Raw genomic sequence first — 22622 nt, forward strand, 5'->3', positions numbered from 1 at the left:
TTGCAAGAAAGAAGTGATGACATTTGGGCCACTAATAAAGAAGGAGAAAGGGAGCAGGGCTGTCTTGACTGGCTCAGAAGAAGGAGAGAGCCCTTGTTGGAGGTGTGGTTGTTTGATGAATTCTGGGAGCCTCTGTTGCACCTCCTGGCCTTGCTGTGTCCCAGGAGGAGGGAGCATCAATTCCTTTTATTTTTTAGCTAAGGTGAGACAGTTGTTTTCCCAGTGCCCTCTTTTTACAGTGTCAGCAAGTACTTCTGTCAAAAGGAAAGGGTTTTTCATCCCTGGAGGAAGAGGAGAACCTATGCACTTGCTTTCATTGTAAAGCCATTAGTTCAATTTGGATTCTGTCCTTTTTGGTATCTGAAGCCTCTTCAAAATGCTCAGCCGAATGCTGACGTTCATGCACAGGGGTGAGTTACCATCCAGTTTTTGGTTTATGTGTCATATCTAGAATTTCTGGCTGTAAACATCCACCTAAGAGTGGAAAGCATTTCCGTATTTAAATGGGACACTTCCCCGTTGGGTTTGGTGTTGGCTGTTGGTTTAGAATGGATATTCCCTGTCATGTTAAGGAAGCAGCCTTCCATCTTGTTTACTAGAACTCACATTAGGAATGGGAGTTACATTTTACGTAACATCCATTCCTCAACTGCTGAGGTGTTATATCCCTTGCTTTTCATTTTCCCCTTTGCCCTGTTGATATGACTTGTGTCCAATTAATTGATTGCCTAATAGGCTATTGTGGGATAAATTTATCTTGACCCTGGGGAAGTAAACCTTTAACAGACTGTTAAATTCTATTCACGAGTGTTTTATTTAGGATTTTGCAATTATGTACTTAAGCGAGACCAGTTTTTTTCTCAGTATGCATTTCACCGACTTCACCAAGTGAGCTGAGAGTTGCTTCTGGGCTTTAGAACAGACTGCACAAGATGAGGCGTTCGCCCGTTCTTTGCTGAATGGACAGAACGCCCTGCAGGGAGGGTGGTGGTAGGCCCGCCTGGCTGCTGCCATATTACATTAGATCATGCAGCCTTTCATTTTCTCCTTAGGCAGGAAGCATGCCTCTTTCATTTAGCGCTGGTGATCACATTAAGTCTCTTAAATGGCACACTGTTAATTCCTTCCCAGTTTTCTCTTGTTTTAAAAACAAAACTTATCTAATTTGTAATAAACATCCTCGCTCTCATCCTAGAATATACACATCCTCCTTTTTATCATCCTTCTTTGTCCCGCATTATCCGTGTGCCTCCTTCATTTCATTTCTCCCAGAAGGGACGCATATAAACGGGAGAAACTCCCTCCTTGCTGCCCCTCCAGTCTCTGCGTTGGTGAGCCGGCATCTGGGGGTGGCAGAGAGGGTCTGCTCTCTCCAGGGCCCTGTCCCTGCCAAGAGGTCTTACCGTACAAGTGTACACTGTGGCGTTACCCCCGCCAGTCTGTCCTTCAGTGGTGTGACAAGATCTCCAGCAGGATATGCACTGAAGCAATAAGATAGAAACTAGCCCATTTCAAACTCCATGATTTTCCCACACACCACCAGTGGGCTTTGGTGAGCTGTGTTACAATAGGAGTGGGTCGAGACGGAATCTTAGTTTTGCTACCGGGTCTCATTCAGCCATTCAGTGAGCAGTATTTTGTGCCAGGCTCTGTTCTAGGCACTTGTGGGAAAGCTGGGGAGGGCACTGTAGTCTGTGTTCATTCACTTGAGAAGGTCTTCCCTGAAGCTTTACAAAGTCATAGCAACTAATTTTTTTTTAATTCAAAGAAGCAATGGTATGCCTTTGTCTCCTGGCTCTGCACATGTGTATGCGTGTGGCCCCACCAAAGGAGCAGCTGGGCTGTAGTACAGTCAAGTGAGGAGCCAAGTGTATCACCCTGGTCATTAACACACAGGTCTTGATCGGGTGCCGTCTGGAGAGAACGGGGACATGGCAGCGGATGAGGGCCAGTGTCACAAGGGGTTCAGAGTCCTTTGCAAATAGAAGCTCTGTGTTGTGGGGGAGCGTCATTATTGTCATCCCACACTGTCAGTCATTCTTGTTGCAAGGCTTTGGGACAGTTTTTACACACATTTGGTTTATTCTAGAAAATGTAGTTTTCTTATAGCTTCTGGTTTCATTCCTACATCTTGGAGAGGAAACCTCACAATGACTCTAGTGGGAATATGGTCAGAGAGGGTGGAATGTTCCGAAATTACCATTTCCCAGAGTTCCCCAGAGAAGCAGGTTTTCATGGGAGAGATCCTCCCCGAAGGGCAGCAGAGTTGAAATCTGTCTTGCAGGGGCGATTCCGGGCAAATGGCTGTTGTTGCTCTGGATAAAAAGAAACATCTGAGAAGCCCAAGGCACTTGGGGCCTAATATCCTCTACCAATCGCTCAAAGAGTCAATGGGGACCTTCAGTAAGAAACAGAACCAATGTCTTGGCAGTGTGCTTACTTTAACAGGATGAGGAAATCTTTTTTTCCTTCCTGAAGCTTCGGATCCGAGAAGGTCAAGACACCACATCTGAATTTACAACGTTATCTTTTGTTTACCATAATAGAACGTTGTCCTATCCGTGAGGGTGTTAGGGAAATTTTGAGTATTTGGAGTCACCGATACTGTTTCCAGACGAGGGACACAAGGTTTCTTTGTTGGAAGACAGTAAAAGAGCAGAAAATCTCCAAACAGGGAGCTCCTTGGTGGTTCTCTAGTTAAAGATCTAATTCCATCATCGCAAAAATGACTTTTCTAACAGGCAACAGATTGGGTGGATCTCAAGGGGGTTATGCTGAGTGAAGAAACCCAATCTTAAGAAGTTATTTCGTCTATGATTCCATTTATATAACATTCTTGAAAAAAACAAAATTATAGTGATGGAAAACACATCAGTGGTTGCCAGGGCTTAGGTCCCCGGCAGAAGGGGTGGAGGCCTTAGAAGGGGAGCACAAGGGAGCCTTGTGGTGGTGGCACAGTTCTGCATCATGACCGAGGTGGTGCTTACATGAAGCCACACACACAGCAGTGCTTATAAAACAGGTGAAAGCTGAATAAGCTGCGTGGGTTGTCCCAATGTCCATTTCCTGGTTTTTACATGATGCTGTAGTTATGCCAGATGTTACCACTGCGGGAGGCTAGGGTCGGGGTCACAGGGCCTCCTGTACATTTTTTTTGCAACTTCCTCTGAATCCATAATTATTTCAGAATATAAGGGTTTTTCGGTTTTAAATAACCTTTCTAAACCCACAAGTCCTGAGTGTTGAGATTCTGGTCCAGGAGCATGGTGGACCACGAGAGAGGAAGGAAGGGAGAAAGGAATTTGTTTCTAATTGTAGAGGTTTTAATAGACACATGCTACACATGCATACACACATGCACAACTGACCAAAGACAGCCATCCATCCCGCTGGTGTGTGAGGTGTCCGTGTCTCCTCCCTCACCGGGCAGAGTGACAGGAAGTGTCAGGAGCTGGCGGTGACAGGATAGGTCTGCCCTAAGTGCCCAAGACACCCTGCTCTTTGAGCATGACCTTGCCTCTATACAAGCCCAGGTCCCCAAGAAAAGCATGCAGAAAATCACTCCAGCCTCCAGTGTACCTCTCTGGGTTTCTTAAAGCAAAGCACAACCTGGATTTTTCATGAAAAGTACATGTACATGCACATCGTAACACCTTCAGCTCTTACAAAGGGTGTGTCTTCGGTTCCCTCCCACCCTCGCCCTAGTGCTCACGCGCTCCCCTCAAGCACCTCTACCGCCGGTGTGATAGCTGATTAGACGGAAGAGCTCCATGCCTGTATGTGAAATGTCTGTCTTTTTCATACAGATGTTAGCATTCTGTGCACAGTTTTCTCTCTTACTGTATTTGAAAGTAGTCCTGTATCAACACTTACAGACCTACCCTGTTCTTTTTTAACAGCTCTATGATGTCCCACCCAATGAATGTGCCATAAATTGTTAAACAGCCACCCACTGATGGGCATTTGGTTGATTTCTCCTCTTTTTCTGGGGTTTTTTGTTTGTTTGGGTGTTTTGTTTTTTGTTTTTTGTTTTTTTTTGTACTGCTTTGAGATGAGCCCCTTGTCCAAAATACAAGTTATTTTAAATGTGGTGATAAGATCTCTGTTTCTCTGGCCATTTTTATAGTGTGACAGTGATTTTTCTGCCTTGCTTTTGCCTCAGGCTTCTGCCTCTTGTGGTCTCTAAGTCTTCCATCAGCACTTTAGTTGTGAGGGTTACAGCAAGTGACCCTTTTCCCTCCCTTGAGTTTCCAAAGTAACTCATAATCTCGAGTCTACTGCCATATGTCCATTTTCCTTTGTAAAAATGGCTGTTAAATATTGTAGCTATAGTGTTGTACTGTACATACATGCTCTATTCACTTATTTCAACAAAACTGTGAATCTGCAAACATCTGGAAATATGTGCGTGATCGTGGTAGGGGACAGTACGTTACCTGCTGATATTCTGATGATTTTATACAGGGACGTGTATGCTGTGTCAGAGCTGTCATTTCAGAATAATGTCAACAGAACCCTTTCTGTGGGTAAAGGCTAATGTGTAGTGGCATCACTTCCTGTCCATTTCCTTGAAATTGCCAGGCTGGACGAGACACGGTGGGGGTCAGACGCCCCAGAATCCCCAAGTCCTCCCTTGTGTTGGTGGGATCGGGCGGGGGACAGACCTGCAGGTGGCCGTCGGGAGAGGCCAGCCACCCACAGACACCACGACCACCCCAGCACTCACTCCAGGTGTCTCTGGCAGTGTGGCGACCTCACCAGCTCTCAGAGCAGGAGAGGAGCCTTGTTTCAGTTATTTCATAGGAAGATCAGCGACAACAGCTCTCCAGAGGAGGGGAAGGAAGGGGGCCGGGCGTGAGCGAGAGCTGGCCCTGCCTGGTGGCCTTGTGTGCCAGGGCCTTGCCACTTCCTAGCCTGTGTTCAGACTTTCCCCGTGAGCTTCCCAAAGGCCAGCTCTCGACCTGACCTGACTCGTGTCACGTAAAGAAACCATTGTGTTTGCCATGCAAATGTTAGGTATTTTTACTTCCCTCCAAAGAGCTGGGAGGGAAAAACATGACGTAGAACGTGTGGCAATGAGTTTCTGTTCCTCCCTGCTAAGCAGGGTGGCCCCACTCCCATCTATATGGAAACGCTGGCGGGGGCCCAGGCCGCTATAAATAAGCATCCTGACTGCTCCAGGAAGGCTGGGCTTCCTCATTTTTTTTAAAGTGGAATTTGTAATAGCTTCTGCCCAGAACATTTGTGTCCAAGGTCCTTTCATCTCCCAGGCATCCTGTACAACTGCCATGCGGCGGTTTTGGAGGGCTTCCCGCTGCAGCTGGGTCACAGGACCGGCCACACTGGCCCAGCCTGCTCAAATAAAGAAACGATTATCTTCCTTCTCTGACCTCTGTCTTGTATTTAGATATGAGTCTTAATAGCATCCCTTCTGAGGAATAAGCAGGAAGCTCCTTTGTGCTTCTGCCAAAAGGCGCATCTGTTAGAAATGGAGCACGTGTGTTAGAAGTGCAGGAACCCTGGGGTGCCGGGGCCTGTTGTGCCCCAGGAGTACGTCTTTTACGCCACTGCATCCTCAGACCCTGATGGCCTGCCTTTCCCTCAAATTGACTGGCAGCACAGGGTTACAAGAGTGCCAGGTGATAAACCATAGGAAGCTACAACAAATCTGTGATACCTGAACAGGAACCAAGACAGAGATCAACAGAATGAAATGGACCAGTGTTACTCAGGGTGATCTGCAGACCTGAGGCTGGTCCGGGAGCTGTTACCGTCCAGGACAGGATAAGGAGCCTGGGCTTGGCACGTACATCAGCTGTGTCTCTAAGCACACAGTCACATATATGACCAGTTTTTTGGGAGCAAGACTTCCTCAGTGAAGGAAGCAGTGTGCTGATTTATATTCTGTCCTGTTCTTCGCCTCATCACCGACAAGCGTTTTGAGTATCTTTGTAGTGAGTAGTCCTGAAATCACCCCTAGTATAATACAGTGTGAAAGAAAAATCACAAGCCAACAGGGAAGGGAAGTTTTACTTAACAGATTGGGTTTGGAAAATTGGCCCTGTAATTTTTTTAATGATACATGTGATACATTATACACAAAATAAATTATGGATAGTTAAAATAAATTATGAATTAATGGGGAAGAAAATGAAACCTTGAAAAGAAACCAGAAGAAAAATCTGGCACCAATGTCACAGTGTGGGAAAGCTTTGTTTTTAAATATCTTTTCAAATTACAAAAGTAATCAATGTTTTTTCTGCTGTGTGTTTACTGCACAATTGGGGCCGTCTCTTGTGCTCTTGAGATCGGCAGAGGCGAAAAATCAAACTTTCCCTGCTGGGAAGCCCCTGGTGGAAGTTCCATAGCACTGACGGTTGTCCCCGTGCAGTCCTGGGTGCTGAGACTCCTCTGATTTGGGGGCTGCAGCATGAAGACTCTGGGAAGCAAGACTTGAGAGGGTGTCACTCCTCCTTGCTCCCGCGGGTTTGACCCACCCTGAGCCCAGAACAGCTCTTTCCAATTTGGTAATGGCGGGTGCCCTTCCTGAGAGGAAGTATAGTGGAAAGGTTGAGCTCCTCTGAGGAGGTCCAGAAGGAGCACCCTGCTGTTCTCGGCATGCTGGCTCTGGTGATGATGAGAAAAATGACTGGGTGGGAGGCCCTCTCAGACCACAAGTATTCGCAGTGCAGAAAGGAAGCAAATGCCGCTTACGACTTTGGGATCTGCTCTCAGGAGCACAAAGGACTCCTTCACCAACAAGACTGCAGAGAGACTGAGTAAAATCAGCAGCCTATTCTTCCAAATGCACACTTTAGAACCGTGTGTCCATCCATCTTTACAGCTCTGGGTACTGTTTGAAGAAAAAAAGAAAGATAGAAAAAGCTAGATGTAGACTGGGACAGTGAGCCAGGCCGAAGGAAGGGGGCCCCTCGTGGGCTGTGGAAAACCATGTGTGGCCTCCTGGGGCCTCAGGCTGTGTAGTTGGGGGAAATCTCTATCACCTGCTCCCACGAACCTCGTGGGTGCTCAGTGACCCTCTGTGTCTCGGTGTTGCAGGCCTGGCACTGGTGCCGAGGAAGCTGTGTGCCCACTACACCTGGGACGCCGGCGTGCTGAGTCAGGCCTGGCCGGCCGTGGACCCGCAGTTCCTCCAGCAGCCCGACGTTGTGCAGATGGTGGTTCTGGTGAGTGTCTCCCACAGCCCCCAGAGCTGGGCAAACCTACTGCCCACATGGCCCGGGTCCGGAGGTTTCTCTCTAGGCCTCTCTAGCCCACCGAACCCTCTGCCTGACCTTCCGGTCCGTCTTCCTTTGTCAGCACCTTCAGTTTTGAGGTCGCTGCATCCCAAAAGCTTGTGAGCATAAAACTTGTGGTCCTCATGTTTATGAAAAAGTGGGGGGAAAAAATCAACCTGTCCTGCATTGTAGATCCTAGTTGTCTTCCCTTCCATCTGTGTTTCAGTCTCTCTAAGTATCATTCAGCTACTCTTGGCTCTTGGAGGGGAGGGTGATGGTGAGGAAGTGGGTAAGGAACACCTCACTCCACGAAAGATATTTCAGAAAGGCTACATGAAAGTTCTATTTTGGTAAATTGGGTCATTTCTAATGAATAAAAGTAATTGATCATTTAGACCTTTTATCGAGCAAATAACTTAGTTTATGCTTTTGTAATTTTTATATGCTTGTTTAATCTGAGACCCATTATGAGGAATGTCTCTTAAATATGCTGATGTGGCAGAAGAGGAAAAGAGGCTGAGGGGTGGAGGACCTTTTAACGGGAGCCAGTGTCTCAGCCACAGGGAGGGCAGCCAATTTCCATCCCAAGTTTAACTCTCAGCACCCTGAAAGGTAGGCATCGCGCTCTCATTGTTTTCAGTTGAGGACACGGGCTCAGAGCAGCTCACCCTGCCCGCGTTCGCTTACTCCTCAGTCGTCGTCAAGTCACCTACTCTACGTCAGGCATGGTGCTAGGCTCTGGGGACACAAAACCAAACACAACAAACAGGGTCCCTGCCCTCAAGGAGCTTAAAGGCTAGTGGGAAAGATAAGGGAAAAGAAAAAGGAAAGAGAAGAATAAATAAAATGACTGCAAACTGTGAAAAGTGCCACGAACAAGCCCACCCAAGGGCCGAGGGACAGCAAGTCCATGTTGGGAAAGACAGTGTCACCCAGGAAACGGGCTCCTTCCCGGCCACTCGGTCTCCACACCACCTGCCCTGGCACTCAGTTCCTCACTGCCTCCAGTTCACCTCCCCACAGGGGAGGAGGAGGGGCTGCCCAGCTAGGCCTCTTCCAAAAATCCTCAAAACCAAACACAGCCTGTGGCACAGAGAGACGATTTCTTTAACTTGAGTCATATTTCTAAGTAACTTGTGTACCCCTGAGAACTGGTCCTCAGCACAGCTGAGAGATGGCAGCTTGAGACACTGAAGTTCTAGTCTGAAAATGTCTTTCCATTTTCAATCACCACTGCAGAAAAGGCTTTTAGTTTTGCTAACTGGTAGAATAATTGTAGACTATCATTGAAATGAAAATCTAAGATTTAAAATGCTTGTAGGGCTCCTGGAGAGAGCACCCACCTGGAGAGCCTCCGGGTCAGGGTGCCGGGCCACGTGGCAGGACTTCTGTCGAGGTCCGGGTTCTGTGTCCAGGTGATCTCACTCGGTGCCGTGCCCACAGCACAGAACGGTGTAACTAGTAACGGTTCAGCTGGGCCTGTGTGCTCTGAACCCAGAGGCTCCTCATCTTCCTGGAGCCCAGCACTCAGGAGGGATGGTCTGCAGGAGCACATGAGCTGTCGCACACAACGGGAGTTTGTATAAGAGCTTGGGAGTCGGAGCACCCGGGACGTAAGTCTCGGTTTTGCAGAATACTTGATTTCTCTATGTCTCAGTGTCCTCGGTTAGAGAATGGAGGCCAACTCAGGGCCTGCCTTACCCGGCTATTGAAGGAATTAGATGGGATAATGCCAGGAGGTACTTAGCCTGCTTCTGGGCACGCTAATGACAAAACCCACTAACCAACAGGTAGTGAGCACTGACTAAGAGGCAGCCGCTGCTGTTTTCCCCTTTCACAGACGAGGCAGTTACGTGCCCAACCCCACTTTACAAGTGAGGAGACAGTGGCAGAACAGAGCTTAATAACTCACTCAGTAAATGCTAATTGTTGCTAGCGTCAGCATGGCCACTTCTGGCGGTTGGGGATTGGAAAAGGCATCCTGAAGAAGGGGACGTGGACCTTGGCTTTGAAGGAAGAGCAGCATTTCCCTTGCCAAGAGAAGGAGCAAAGGCAGGGAAGCCCTCATTGGGCGTGAGCTGTGGAGGGGCTGGAGCAGAGGCAGGGGCGGTGCTGGAGAGAAGACGACTCTCTCCCAAGAGGACGGGGAGTTGGCAGTGAAGGGAGGGTCCGTGGGGTCAACCCATCTCCACAGCTTGGTGGAGAGGGCCCTTGGGTAAGTGGCTTCGCCTCCTGTCCCTCAGCCTCGCCCTTTGTAGAGTGGGGATGGAGTGGCTGTGCCCTGCCTCACAGGGTTTCATTGTTCTTAGCCAATGCAGGCAGCCCTCCAGTTGGCGAGTCGTGGTGGGTGGGGTGGGGGGAGCAGGGCTTGCAGCCGGGGGCCTCCAGGCAGCTGCTGGAAAAGAGAACGATGCTGAGGCCTGGACCAGGGCTGTCATGGTGTGGTAGTGGCAAAGTCGGAGCAGCAGAAGCCCAGGCAGCTGCTGGAAAAGAGAACGATGCTGAGGCCTGGACCAGGGCTGTCATGGTGTGGTAGTGGCAAAGTCGGAGCAGCAGAAGCTTGCATGGCCACCAAAGGGGGACTGAGAGACTTTATTTAAAGTTATTTGAGGTGATGCCATGTTTGTTTCCCACCCAGTGATCTAGGCTAATGCAGCCCATAAAAATGCCACTGCGTCCTCCATAAATCTGAAAAAATGGAAGTGGGTGGTTAAGGGACCCTTGATAACGTGCTTTGGTTGGATCTTCAGAAATTATTCCTAGTAATCTGTCATAATACAGCGACTTTAAAGGAAATGTAAGTGTTCTGAGGGGAGCAGTGGGATGGAGGCTTTGAAGCAGGGCTGTTCGGTCATGTGTCGCTTTCCTCGGCTGGAACATCAGCTCAGATCTGCTGTGAAGGTGATCTTTGTCGAACCAGTATTTGGTGAACACCACTGATGTCTGGAGCTGTACTGGCCCATTTTAAGCGAGTTGTATGGGATGTGGGTCAGATTTCCATGTCGTCACACTTGAGCGCCCCCTTCTGGAGCCAGTCATCAGAAAGGGAGGTTGACTGTGTTCCCCAGAAAGTAGTCCACTTGAGACCTGGGTAAATCCTCAGTGGCGCCCCCTGTAGCCAGATCTGACCTTGATTTGATCCTCAGTGACACGGTAATCCCTCTTTCCCCGGATACAGCCCAAACCATCTCCTGATGAGGATTTGTGACATGATTTCGACCACTGCCATGGAGGGGGGCTGCTCAGGAAGCACGGTGCCTGCTCCCTCTCCCTCCCCCTCTCCCTCCCCCTCTCCCTCCCCCTCTCCCAAGTGTTCAGGCATAAATCCGACCCATCTAATTGCACTTTGTTCTTCCGGGAAGCTGCGAGCTGCCTTTTCCTTCTCTCTCCTGTGCCCCATCCCCACACAGAGGCAGCGGTACCCTTTGCGGGTGGTGGGTATTGGCATCAAGCTGCCTGCCTCTCAGGACTTTCCTCACGGTTTGTCTCGACTTTTCTCCTTCTCAGATCAACAACAAAGCCTGTGGCAAAATCCCCGTACCCCAGCAAGTCGCCCGGGACCAGGACAAAGTCCACGAACTGGTTCTCCAAAGCGAGCTGGGTATCAGGCTCTTACAAGGAAGAAGCATCAAGAAGGCCTTCCTTTCCCCCAGAACCGCCCTCATCAACTTCCTGGTGCAGGAGTGACTGCAGGGACACTGCAGCTGCCACAGGGCCTGTGAGGCCCCTCCTACAGGCCTGGGGGGACGGGAAGGAGTCTGAGGCCCAGGGACAGGGAAAAGCCAATGTCTTGAATGTGTGTCTTCGTCCCCTGACAGACTGGCGTCAACAGGGTACCTCTGCAGCGTGGCCTGGTGCAGGGGAGAGGGTGGGTGTGGGCAGAGGAGAAATATGAGGGTGGGCGGGGGGAGCCTGTTCCTCCCCCGACCATTGCAGGGTGGGGAAGCATCAGACCGCGGGTGAAGCCACTAGAGATTCGGCTGGGCAGGAGCAGGAGGGAGAAAGGAGGAGCAAGTGAGGTGAGCACGATGCCTCTCGAGCAGCCTGGGAGCCTGGACCCAGGAAACCACTGCCTTAGGCGCATCCCAGGAACATTGAGGCTAAACGGGGGAACCACGGGGGCTCGGGAACAGCCACTGTCGAGCAGGTAACAGAGCCTCGGCATCATGGTGGGTGGTCTCCCACCCTCAGATTAGTTGGAGAAGACATTTGGGTCGTGTCCAAATATCCACGTGTGGCCTGGACACTGTGGTCTTCAGAAGCTACTCAGAATCGAGGCAAGTGGTGTTAGTCCCGCTGCCAGCATCCCCACCGCCCCTCAGCCCTGCTGGGCGGGCTGCTTCCTCCCCAGCCCAGCTGGACGCTGAGACTCAGGCTCTTGGGTGAAGCACCGCTTCCTGCTGTGACCGGTGAGCAGCACTTCCTAACCACTCCCTCAGGGTATAAAATTTGCTGTGAAGTGAAGCGGAACCAAGCTGGTTCCAATCCTAGACAGAACCCATCTCGGAGCCCGCTGCTGCCAGACAGGGAGTCTGCTCATGTGAGCCTCAGATGGCGATGCCACCGTGGGTGTGGTCCCCAGAGGCAGTCATGAAGAAGAGCACAGAGGGTGGGACGGATGCCACCCGGGCACCACCTCCTGTGTTTGAGCCAGAGCAATCAGGCTGCCAGGGAGACACCAGGACTGGACCCATGTCACTGCATATTAGGGTAATCCTGGCTTTCTGTGAAGTCAGCACGGGTTGTCTCACCAGAACTGGCCTAAGCCACTGCTTACTATTTAATGGGGGGAGGAGGAGGAGAATCTAGCCATTCTGTGGCGCTGAAAATCTGTATTTGTTCTCTGATGGCTTTTTCTGAAGTAGCCTCAGATGTGGTCCCCTGCAGTTCAGCAGTTAACAGATGATTTTTTTTAATGGAATAAAGTGTTTGTCATGTATGACTTTGGGACATATGTGTGATCTTGGAATAGCCACCATATTCCAATTCTAGGAGTTAATCAGGAACAGATGAAGGTGTTCCAACGTCACCAGAAGCCCTGGCTGTGTGCCTGACTCCACATGGAGCGTTACAAAGTGAGATAAGTGTGGAACTTACAGAACATGGGAGACGACTCTGACTCAGGAACATTAGCAACAGCAACTGACTTGCTTGGCTCAAGCCTAATATTCTGCCTGGCCCCCATGCCCGGAAATCCTGGTTTAATTGATCTGAGGTGCACTCGAGCATCAGGCAGCCTAAAAGATCCACAGGTAATTCTGATGGACAGCAGAGTTTGAGAACCACAGGAATAATTGATGCATTTGAACCATGTCTAACTAGTCCTTTCTCTCCCTGACCTTTGGCTTAACTGGGATGAGCTTGGTCCAGGACTAAAACATGACAAAGTAGAGTTTGGAAAGACTAGGACCAGGGGCCAGAACTCCCGAGCAGGTATTTAAGATGTTCCCAGAGCTGGGGGGAAGGTATCGCTCAGGGGTACAGTGCTACAGTGCGTGCTTAGCATGCACGAGGTCCTGGGTTCAATCCCTAGTCCCTCCATTAAAATAAATAAATAAACCTAATTCCTTCCCCCCTGGGGAAAAAAAAAAAAGATGTTCCCAGAGCTGACTTGAGTGTACATGGTCCCTTTCCATGTACCAGCAAATGTGGATTAAATATAAGCAAACAGATGAGGATATTTGGTACAAGGAGGAAGTGAGTGTTTTGCTTGATTGTCTTGTTTGTTCCTAAGGTAAGCTAAGGTCTTGAGTCTGTCAACAAGATGAGGGTAGGGGGCCCTTTATCTGCACATAATCTAGCCAGAGCAATGTGTCAGTAAAGCCTCAAGGCCCCTGGACTGACCAGCATGGCTTTGGAGAATTTTTTCTCTAAGAGGGTAAAACTTTCAAAACAAGAGCTCACTGGTGCTACTAAGAGATAGTTGGAGTAATGAAACAATTGAACAGAAAAATCTGATCCCTTGGGTGAGGCATGATCTCAGTCATTTATTAACTATCTTGCTTAGGTCAAAAACTGGACTCAACAAGTTCACTTGCATTATGTCACTTCATTTCCACTATAACTCAAGAGAGAAAGAATTCTTCTCTCATAAATATGAAGAAACCCAGGTTCTGAGGTTCAATAATCTGCTTGGTTTCCACAGCTAATAAGTAGAAGAACCAGATGCAAACCCAGGTCTTCTGACCAACCACTGTGTCTGCCAGGCCCCTTACCTAATTGCCCATCTTGCTTCAAATACACGAGTCAGGAAAATTGAGATGCTGTCTGGAAGCTGGCATCTTGAGCAGAGTCTGGCCCAGGCTCCCCTCCTGTGAAGTCCTCCCAACTGGAAACCCTGAAAATGACAGCAGTGCCCTCTGAACAGGGACGGGTGGCAACTAAGGCCAGGAGCGCGGTGTTGGTCCCATGGGACTGGAGGTGAAGGTTGTGGCCAGACTAGTAGAAGACCCAGGCTCATGGGTGATGTCAGGGTTGTTCCATTGGGGAAATAAGTAAAGAGAGTTTGTGCACAGGGAAAGAGGTGGCCTTGAATCCCCTCAGCAAATGTCACAGCCACAGGAGCCAACTGTCTGCCAACAAAAATGAAATTGATCCCAGAGACCCTAAAACAGTAAGTGAGTGGGGAAACCTCATAGGCGTGCCTCATCCCAACCTAAACAGACACCTTCAAGGAACTAGTGAAGGCAAATAGGGCACATCCAGTCAATGGAAGACGAGGCAGCAGGCAAAAAATCATTTTTTAAAAACATGGAATATGGACATTTTCTTTTGAATAAAGCAGTATACTTATACAATATGATCCCAACCATAATTGTTTTTTAAATTCCAACCCTGCAAAGAGAGAGAGAAATACGTCCACAGATCATTTGGTTATGTAACCTTATACATAATCTTTCCTTCAGTCCACTTTTTTCTCGTTTTTCTGATGTCATATTTCAATATTGGGGGAAAACCATCAAAATCTACAATTTTGTGAAGATCCAGATGAGCTAAGGACCTGTCCCCTTGATTTGCCTTTTTTTCTCCCACTCAGGATATCTGGCTGTCCATGAGGATGTGCCCTGGTTAGAATGTGCCCCTTCTGTTTCATAGAGTGGAATCCAGAGAAGCAAAAAGCATCCCCATGAAGGTACTGCTTGTACAGTCACTCAGTGTGGGTAGATGTGGGAAGCTCCGTCTCATCTCTCAGCCTGTGGTCTTGCAATCTGAGGACAGAAGTACAGAAAGTAATATTCCCTTCATGGGACTCTCCTGTCCTTACTGGACAAAGCAATATGGTGGCCAAGAACACGCACTTTGGAGTCAGCCAGACCTCTGTTCTCTGAGGCTCTGTCACTTAAAACGTCATGACACAGGCAAGCCATGCAATCTCTCTGAACTTTTGTTTCAGCAAATGTAAAACCCAGGAGTAAAAATAATAGTACCCTGAGGTGTGAAGATGAAGTGAGATAATGTGTGTAAAGCACATGGCACACAGTATGTTCTCAGTAAATGGGAACTGTTTATTATAATCAGTCTTGCCTGGATAAGGATAGGTTGATGTCTAGAATGGGATTCTCTTTGGTCAAAAAGAAGAGAATATTTAGAAAAGGATGACCTCAGGTACAAATGGCTGTCCTGGCCATCCCAGGCCTGTGGAGGAGAAAAGAGTTTTAACCACCAAACTTGGAGGATTTTGGTCCTGTTGACAGAACCTGCTATGTAGTGTTTTCAACTCATGCTCTGAAACCTTAGTATTACCTACTCATATTATATAATTATAATATATGTTGTATATTGCAATGCTTAGTATTATCTGCTCTCCATGTTCTGGGTCCGTGCCTCCTCCTGGTTAGTTTCCATCTATGTAACAGTGATTTCTCCTTGGTGCTAGAGACTTTCTCTTCCTTACATGGTAGCCCAGTGTCATGAAAGGCTTAACAAGGGTCCTGCAAGCTCCCAAACCTCCTTTGGGCCCCTCTCCTTCCAGCATCCTCTTCTGCCCCAGGACACGTGAACTGTGACATGGGAAGGAGTGGGTCAAGGGATGAAAGGCCAAGAGCTGGAAACGGCAGGTGTGACCCAGCCTGAGCCCTCAGATCAAGTCCATTTTGGCCCGACTGCCTATGCCCAGAGTAGGTTTCCCTGAGCGGCCTCTGCTTTCTTCCCTCAACAGTAGTCATTGGAAGGGGAGCTTGGTTTTTGCTAGGGGGACCTCTTGACTGAATGGAGTGGCCACCATTCTTGTTGCCTCTGCTGCTTTGGCTTGTATTTTACTGATTGATGGCCTGAGGCTGCTGGAAGCAGATGGCACAGTGGTGTGACCTGGAGGAGGCTTGGGCTGGGTGGAGAAGCCCACCTTGCAAGCTATTCATGGCCCAGGGGCTTCTCAGCAGGCCTCCAGCCCAAAAGCGGAGCATCCGAAGTTGGCTTTGGTCCTTATTTCTAGGTAGTTTGACTCCTGAACTGAGCCCAAGTCGGGGTTACAAGGCCACGAGCACACCCAGACAAGCAGCAGCATGCAGCCGGGCTGACGGCCTTCCTGTTAGGCCAGAGTTGGCCGTCACACGGGCCAAAGAGGGCATGGTGCGTGCACCAGCTGCCCTGGCCTCCACTGCCAGCTGCCCTCTTGGTCTTTCTCCTCCTAGGAGGGAAGGGAAGGAGGCAGACAAGGCTACGGGGTCATTCTGTGCACCAGGCACCGTGCAAGGGGGTTTGCTGCTGCTCTTAAATGCTCACATTGATGCTTACGAAGTGGGAATTATGACCCACATCCTATAAGGAAGGAAACTGAAGCCTAGGAAAGTGTAGCGAATTACCTGAGTCACAGGCACTGGTGACTGTTCCAGCCAGGATTCAGCCCCAGGTCTGCCTTTCTGTTCACCGCTCGTGTTTTCTCCACAGCTCCAGCCTGCCTTCCGGGAGGGAAGCAGTGGGGTGTCTTGGGAGGAAATACGGCTTGTTCTTGTTCTTTCTGTCCCGGGAATTCTGAACTAGAGCTCTGGTATGTATGTGGCCTGGCAGACTTGTCCCTCCTGGAGGAAGGGAGCTGAGCTTTTGTACCCTGAATCTGTCTGTCACTTGAGGGGGTGGGGGGTTAATAACTTTCTGGGCATCTTGGGATGAAGGGACTCCCACTGGCTCAGGGAAAGTTTCCAGAGAGGGACACAGATGGGCTATCAGCAACCAGCATGCACGGGAGCTGGGGGACAGGCACTCCAGCCTGTGATGAGGAGCTGGGGGGCGGGAGGGCATCCAAGGTGACCACCATAAGGAGAAGGTGAGTCCAAGCCTGAGAACAGCGAGTCTGTGGGTGAGGAAAGGCTCTAGACAGAAGCAGAATCGCAAGAGACGTGAAGTGAGCACAGGATGGGATCAGGACAAGCTGAGACCCCTACCACCCCTACCCCCAACCCCACACCCTGCACCCTGCCTTCATGCCTGCCTGGGTGGCCTGAGGCAGTGCCTCGGCATTCAAGGCAGTGGGTGAGACCAACCCGGAAGGCATTATCATCCCGCTGTTGCAGATGACAAAACCACGGCTCAAACAGGCTATGACTTGCTTGAGGCCCTATGTTAAGTGATGAAGTATCTTGACCCCCATTCTGTGCTCTTTTCACTCGGGGGCCCCACCCCCTCCCCTGCAGGAAAAGCTGGGTGCTACCATCAGGCAAAATGTAGCTCAGGAGGTAGATGCTCTTAGTTGTGGAAGGCATGGGGTAGACAAAATGAGAAGAGTTTGCGTTCGCCTTTCTTCCTGTGAGAAGAGCAGGCAGAAAACATCTGTTTCATGGTCTGAGTCTCTGTCTGATGCTCAGAGGGTGGGCAGCCAAAGGCTCTCATCCAAGCTGATGAGTCTGGAGATCGGAATCTTAGGGTGACCAACAGTGAATAAGAGGGAGTCCCCCCGGGTGGGTGGGTGGTGACAGTGCCGGCAGGGAGCTTGGAGCAGCTAAGGGAAGGCCAGTCCTGTGGGCAGTGGCCTGGGAGCCAAGGGTGGGGCCAGCAATCGTCCAGAATGGTTGACCTCACTCCGGGTCTCCATCTTCTCTGCCCACGTGAGGGAGGGGATGCAGAGATAACGAGGCCCCAGCCAGGCCTGCTGGAGTCGTGGGCCTGGAACCCAGCAGTCATGACTCACCTCCCTTGGTCTCAGGCCCTGAACTTGAATTTCACTTCTTGTCTGGCCTCTGGAAGAGCTGGCCCGTACCAGACACTCAGTGTTCAGGAGCCACAGCCTGAGATTCCCCGATACCAGCAACAGTAATATCATGTGCCATTTAGCGAGGACTGATTATGCACCAGGCCCTGTTCTGAGTGCCCGACCACAGGAGGGGCCCCACTCAAGACCACACATGGGAGGGTGGCAGAGCTGTGATTCCCACCTCGCTCCATTGCATTGCTTCCCAAAGGCCTTGGTGCAAACCAGCCCTCGAACATGCTGGGTTTTCCAAGATAGTCCTCATTTCTGGCCTTCCCTCCAGTTGTCCCCAAAGTACTACAGAACCTGCCAAGCTCACACTTGCTGTCTGTGGACACCTGGGTGAGCACATCCCTGGTGCCTGGGAAAGATCCGGGCTCTCTCTCTGAGCCTGGGACTGAACACCCCCAGGGAGCCATCTCCCCTGGCAGACAGACAGAGACTCCTCTGGGTCCCATCCGCGGGACCTAGAAGTCAGGGGGTCAATTTTGCTTCACTCCACGTACCGTGAGGAGAATCCCATGGAAGGGAACAGGGGAGACCCAGCCTGGGCCTGTGGTCACAGTGAGAGCGACCTGGCCTCACAGCAGCCCAAGCCAGTGTCTTCTCCAGAACATCCTTTCCTTACACCACCGAAGAACCCCATCTGGGATTACTCAGGGATGGCCCGCCCTGGCCACACCCAAAGGTGGACTCGCCGGCCACACCTGCTGCAGCTGTGCCCTCATGGGCTGCTCTGAGGACCAGGAGGAGAACTGGGATCCTCCTTCGCAGACACTGTGAGGTGAGGGGGGAGTGTGAGTGTGTGGAGTGGACACTGGGGTCAACAGGGGAGGTGAAGGTGGTATATAATTCACAGGGCCTGGAATGTCATTCATCAGGGAAAACGCAACGTCCTTCCAGTAGAAACAGGGCTGAGGTGGGCTCCGGAGGCGGCTTGCTGTCAGTGGGCAGGACACAGGGTGCCACCATGCAGAAAGTCTAAGTAGGAACCTAAGCCAGGTGTCACAGAGTATCTCCATTATTAGTTGTCAGTTTCCAGGAAATACGTTAGCTTTCTAGTAATGCTATAATTGACTTTTCTTATGGCCTGAACATTTGTGTCCCCCTACAATTCCTATGTTGAAACCGTGCTTCCCAATGTTATGGTATTAGCAGGTGGGGCTTTGGAGTTTAACTAGGATAAGGTGAATTCACGAGGATGCAGCCCTCGTGAATGGGGTTAGTGTCCTCATGAGAGTCGGGAGAGAGCTTGCTTCTGCTCTGCATTCGGCCTTGTGAGGACACAGGATGTCAGCCGTCTGCAACCTGGAGGATGGTTCTCACCAGAGCCCCACCACACTGGCACCCTGATCTCACACGTCAGCCTCCAGAACTGTGAGAAGTCACTGTCTGTTTATCAGCCACCCAGTCGAGGGTACTCTGTTATAGCAGCCGTAACCAAGACAACTACTGTCGTCTCAGGCATCAGCAAACATCTTAGGAGTCAGTCTCCCTCTTAGGGAACATAGTGACCTCTTAGTTACCAGTTGCCTCGTTATGACCCGCAGCACCTTAGTGGTCTGCTGGTGTCTTGATTGTCCAGCAGTCACCTTTAGCAATAATTTCTTTTTAATTATCAGCTAACTGATAATGTAACTATAATAGATAAACCCCTAAACCTCGCTGGGTTCACACGGCAAACTGGTTCTCACTCCTGTAAGTGTAATTCTCTGGAGAAGAGAGCAGAGGAGGGATTCTGTTCCATTCTGCCCCAGCTTGTCAGAGGAACCCAGGCTGACGGAGCCTCTGCCATCTTGACCTCTTGGCTCTCAAGGTTGCCCTGGACATTGATGTCAAGCCCGCAGACACGGAGAGAGGGAGATGGAATCTCACAAGGAGGTTTTTATGGGCCAGGTCTGGAAGTGGCAGGCATCACTCTGCCCACTTTCTCTTGGCCAGAATTTGGTCACTTGGTCTCAGGGGGTTGGAAGATATGGTCCTGGATGGACAAACAGTTCCCAGCAACAACTCTACACAAGGGAATGGGAAGCCTCATCTCCAGTGGGCAGCTAGCTGCCCCCGTGCCCAGACTCTTGGTTGTCAGTGTACATCTTAGTTATCTTCTAAATATCTCAGTGATCTGCTGACACTTGGGTTTACAGGCATCTCCTGAGCGATGACTGTTTACCTTCTGAATCTGTGAAAGCTGCTAATTGTGGCTCTGAAATAGTTTGCAGTCAGACTCCTCCATCTCCTGCCTGCCCAGGGCAGCCCTGCCCTCTGTCCCAGACTCCAGGCCTTGCTCCAGAAATGGACGAAGTCACAGACCTGCTTTGTGCCACTTTATAAATGACCCGTTTTTACTCCAAGGTCTGTTGGTTGGTCTCCAGTTCTCCCCACCCTCCTCCCTCCGTGAGATTCACACGTTGGTTAGTGGAGACAGTTTGCCGTGTTTTTGCAGTTTGGAGGGTGTAGGGCATTTTAAAAGGTAGAGAAAGGCAGGTTTCCCAAACGCCCTGCAGGAAACCTGGGAAATTCTTCAGATTCCTGTTTCTGAAGAATCAGGGCTGTTTATTCAGGGTGGAAACGTGACACAGCCCTAAATGCTTCACCGGGTTTTGGTCCTTGGGGGACTTATACCTCGCCCCACAACTCAACACACACCCTCCCCCCCCACACACACTCCACACACACTTCATACACACACAACACATACACACATAGCACATGAACACACACCCCACCTCAACACACACACAGCCCACACACAACACACACATACCACATACATACAACACACTCAACACATCACACATACTTGCTATACCACACACACCACATAACACACCCGACACCACACACACCAACATACAACACACGTACGAGGCTGAGCGCTGGGCTCAGCACTCCGTAAGTGCTTAGAACACGACAGCAACCTTCTGCTTCCCGCTGTTGCCTTGTTTTCCTGGCCTGAGAGGGGCCCTGTGGGAGGGAGCAGAGGGGGAGAGGATGGGTCAGAGGCCTGACCTTGGTTCCCTGCTTTCCCATTCAGCAGCCCTCCCTTCCCCTTCCCTGCAGCCACTCCAGGTGGCCAGGTGGTCACAGGTGGGGCAGGTGAGCTGAGGCACAGCCCTGGGGCGGGGCAGGGGTCAGAGGTCTGGGCTGGGGCCAGCCTGGGGTAGCAACAAACATAAGCCTCCCACAGGGTAGCCTTGGGGTCAGGGAGAGGCAGAGGCGGGAGTGGGGTTGGAGGAGAGGGAGGAGTCCTCACTTTCCAGATCCCATCTCATTTTTTATCCTGGTGCTGATCTTTCCCAGAGACGGAGGGGTCAGTGCAAGAGCCAGGAACACGAGCCGGAGGCTGCTCCCCTCCCCGCACCTTGTGTCCGTCCTCCTGGGAGAGCAGTAGCTCCGGGACAGATTGCAGGTAAGGATAGAGAACCCCAGGTCCCCTGCAACCAGATCACCTGCAGGGCTGGGCGCCCCTGCATCGGCTGCCGCATCCCCAGGGGCTGCCATAAACCTCTGAGCAGCCGGGCTTTGCTCTGTGCTGTGCTAAGAAAATACACCTGAAAATGAACAGTTAACGGCAGCATTTTGTTTATTTGTGGTACTTAAGATACTGGTGCACTTTAACATTGATGATGTCTTTTCTTTCTTTTTTTTTTTTTTTAATTTTTGGGCTTTGTTGTGTTTTTTCCAAGGGGTGGGGGATGAGATTTGTTTGTTTAAATGGAGGTACTGGGGATTGAACCGAGGGCCTCCTGCATGCCAAGCACACACTCTAGCACTGAGCCATACCCTCCCCGATGATGTCTTAAAATTTGATGAAATATGAACATGTATTCCGTTTACGTCTACTGAATACCTTGAGTTAACCTCTTAAGATGGCATTGGCCCCACTGTATGACATCATGCTGGTGTCTATTTTCCCTACAAGACCACTTCCTTGAAGACTGAGCGGTACCTTGGTAACCTTCAAGTCTCCAGACCTAGCACCGTACACAGTAGGGCAGCTTGTTAATGGCCTGACATCCTGTGGGTTTGGGTGGTCTCCGGCTCCTGTGTACTGTCCACAAAGGTGCTTGCTCATTTCTTTTCTGGGAGAATGGAAAGAGTTTGAAATCCCTAGATTGCATGTTCAGTAAGGCTACAGGTGTGGTTGTGTAGGTTGTACACTGCACAAAGGTTTTCGGTCAGGGAGGCTAGTGAGACTGAAATCCTGCTCTGCTGGCCAAGCCATGTGCCGATAAGTGCCCAGAGCACGTAGCGTTGTAGAAATACGCTCTGGAGGTGTTCAGGATTTGCTCCTCCACCGTTAAGCAAAATCTTCCCTGCAGTGCCTCTCACCTTAGGAGTCCTTAGCAGCAGGTCAGGATGGGCTGAAAGACTGACCTTCAACATTGATCCAAAGTCTTGAAGTGATTCCAAGGGTCGAGAAGTGGTCACAGACTTTTGGGTGAGGCTGGGTGGTGCAGGACAATGTTGAGTTCTGATTCTGGCCCTAAGTGGGCTCGGTGACCTTGAGCAAGTTGTGAAACTCAGCAGAAGTTTTTATTTCCTTAGTTACCAAATTGACCCAGTGATGCCAACTGGTGGGTGAGATGCGTGTCCTGGGTGGGAAAACTGCTGAAAATAGTCAGGGGATATTTTGTAAACTGGAAACTGCTGAGCAGTAAATGACAATCTGGAGGTTTCTCTGCCGGGAGAACAAAAGGATGGCAACAGGATGGTTTCCTGGTCGACCTTTCGGTTAAGGCTTCGGTTCTGGCTCCTCTCGCCTGGGCTGCCAAGAATCACTGTTGAGCGTTAGCCACCGGGCCTTATTGGAGCGCATCAGCCTCTTGCAAATATAATCAGTGTGTGTCTTAAAGCCTTGATTGTCAAGAGCTGGGCTGACCCCAGGGACTGGAAGCCCCCAGGGGAGGGAGCTTCGACCAAAGGCCACATGGAAATAGCGTGAGAAGGCAGTGAGGAGCTGCTGGGGGAAGCTCTATGGGTTTGTTTGTTTGTTTATTATTTTATTTTTCCTATGGATTTATTTTAAGGCTGGAAGGAAGGAGCCGTGAGGGAGCAAACTGTGGTGCAGTAATCGGGGTCCAGCAGTCCCAGAGCTTTACTTGAGCATTTCCCCTGAGGCAGGAATAAAAAGGAACTAAGGTTTCTATTTACCACAAAGCTGGGGTCACAGTCCAGGGGACCCAAGCCAGGAGACGGGT

General features: G+C 50.2%; 1 protein-coding gene across 2 annotated transcripts in view; it reads left to right on the plus strand.

Annotated features, from left to right (window-relative positions):
- LARS2 (leucyl-tRNA synthetase 2, mitochondrial) overlaps window positions 1-12180 on the plus strand; it is a 131342-nt gene extending 119162 nt beyond the window's left edge. For both annotated transcript variants that reach the window (XM_006200711.4, XM_031686686.2), the window contains exons 20-21: window positions 7060-7187; window positions 10746-12180. In XM_006200711.4, the coding sequence (XP_006200773.1) occupies window positions 7060-7187; window positions 10746-10925 (308 nt within the window). In that variant the 3' untranslated portion in view covers window positions 10926-12180. The remainder of the gene's footprint in view (window positions 1-7059; window positions 7188-10745) is intronic.
- Window positions 12181-22622: the final 10442 nt, after the last annotated feature.

Source organism: Vicugna pacos, chromosome 17 (assembly GCF_048564905.1).
Source record: "Vicugna pacos chromosome 17, VicPac4, whole genome shotgun sequence".
Lineage (NCBI taxonomy): Eukaryota > Metazoa > Chordata > Mammalia > Artiodactyla > Camelidae > Vicugna > Vicugna pacos.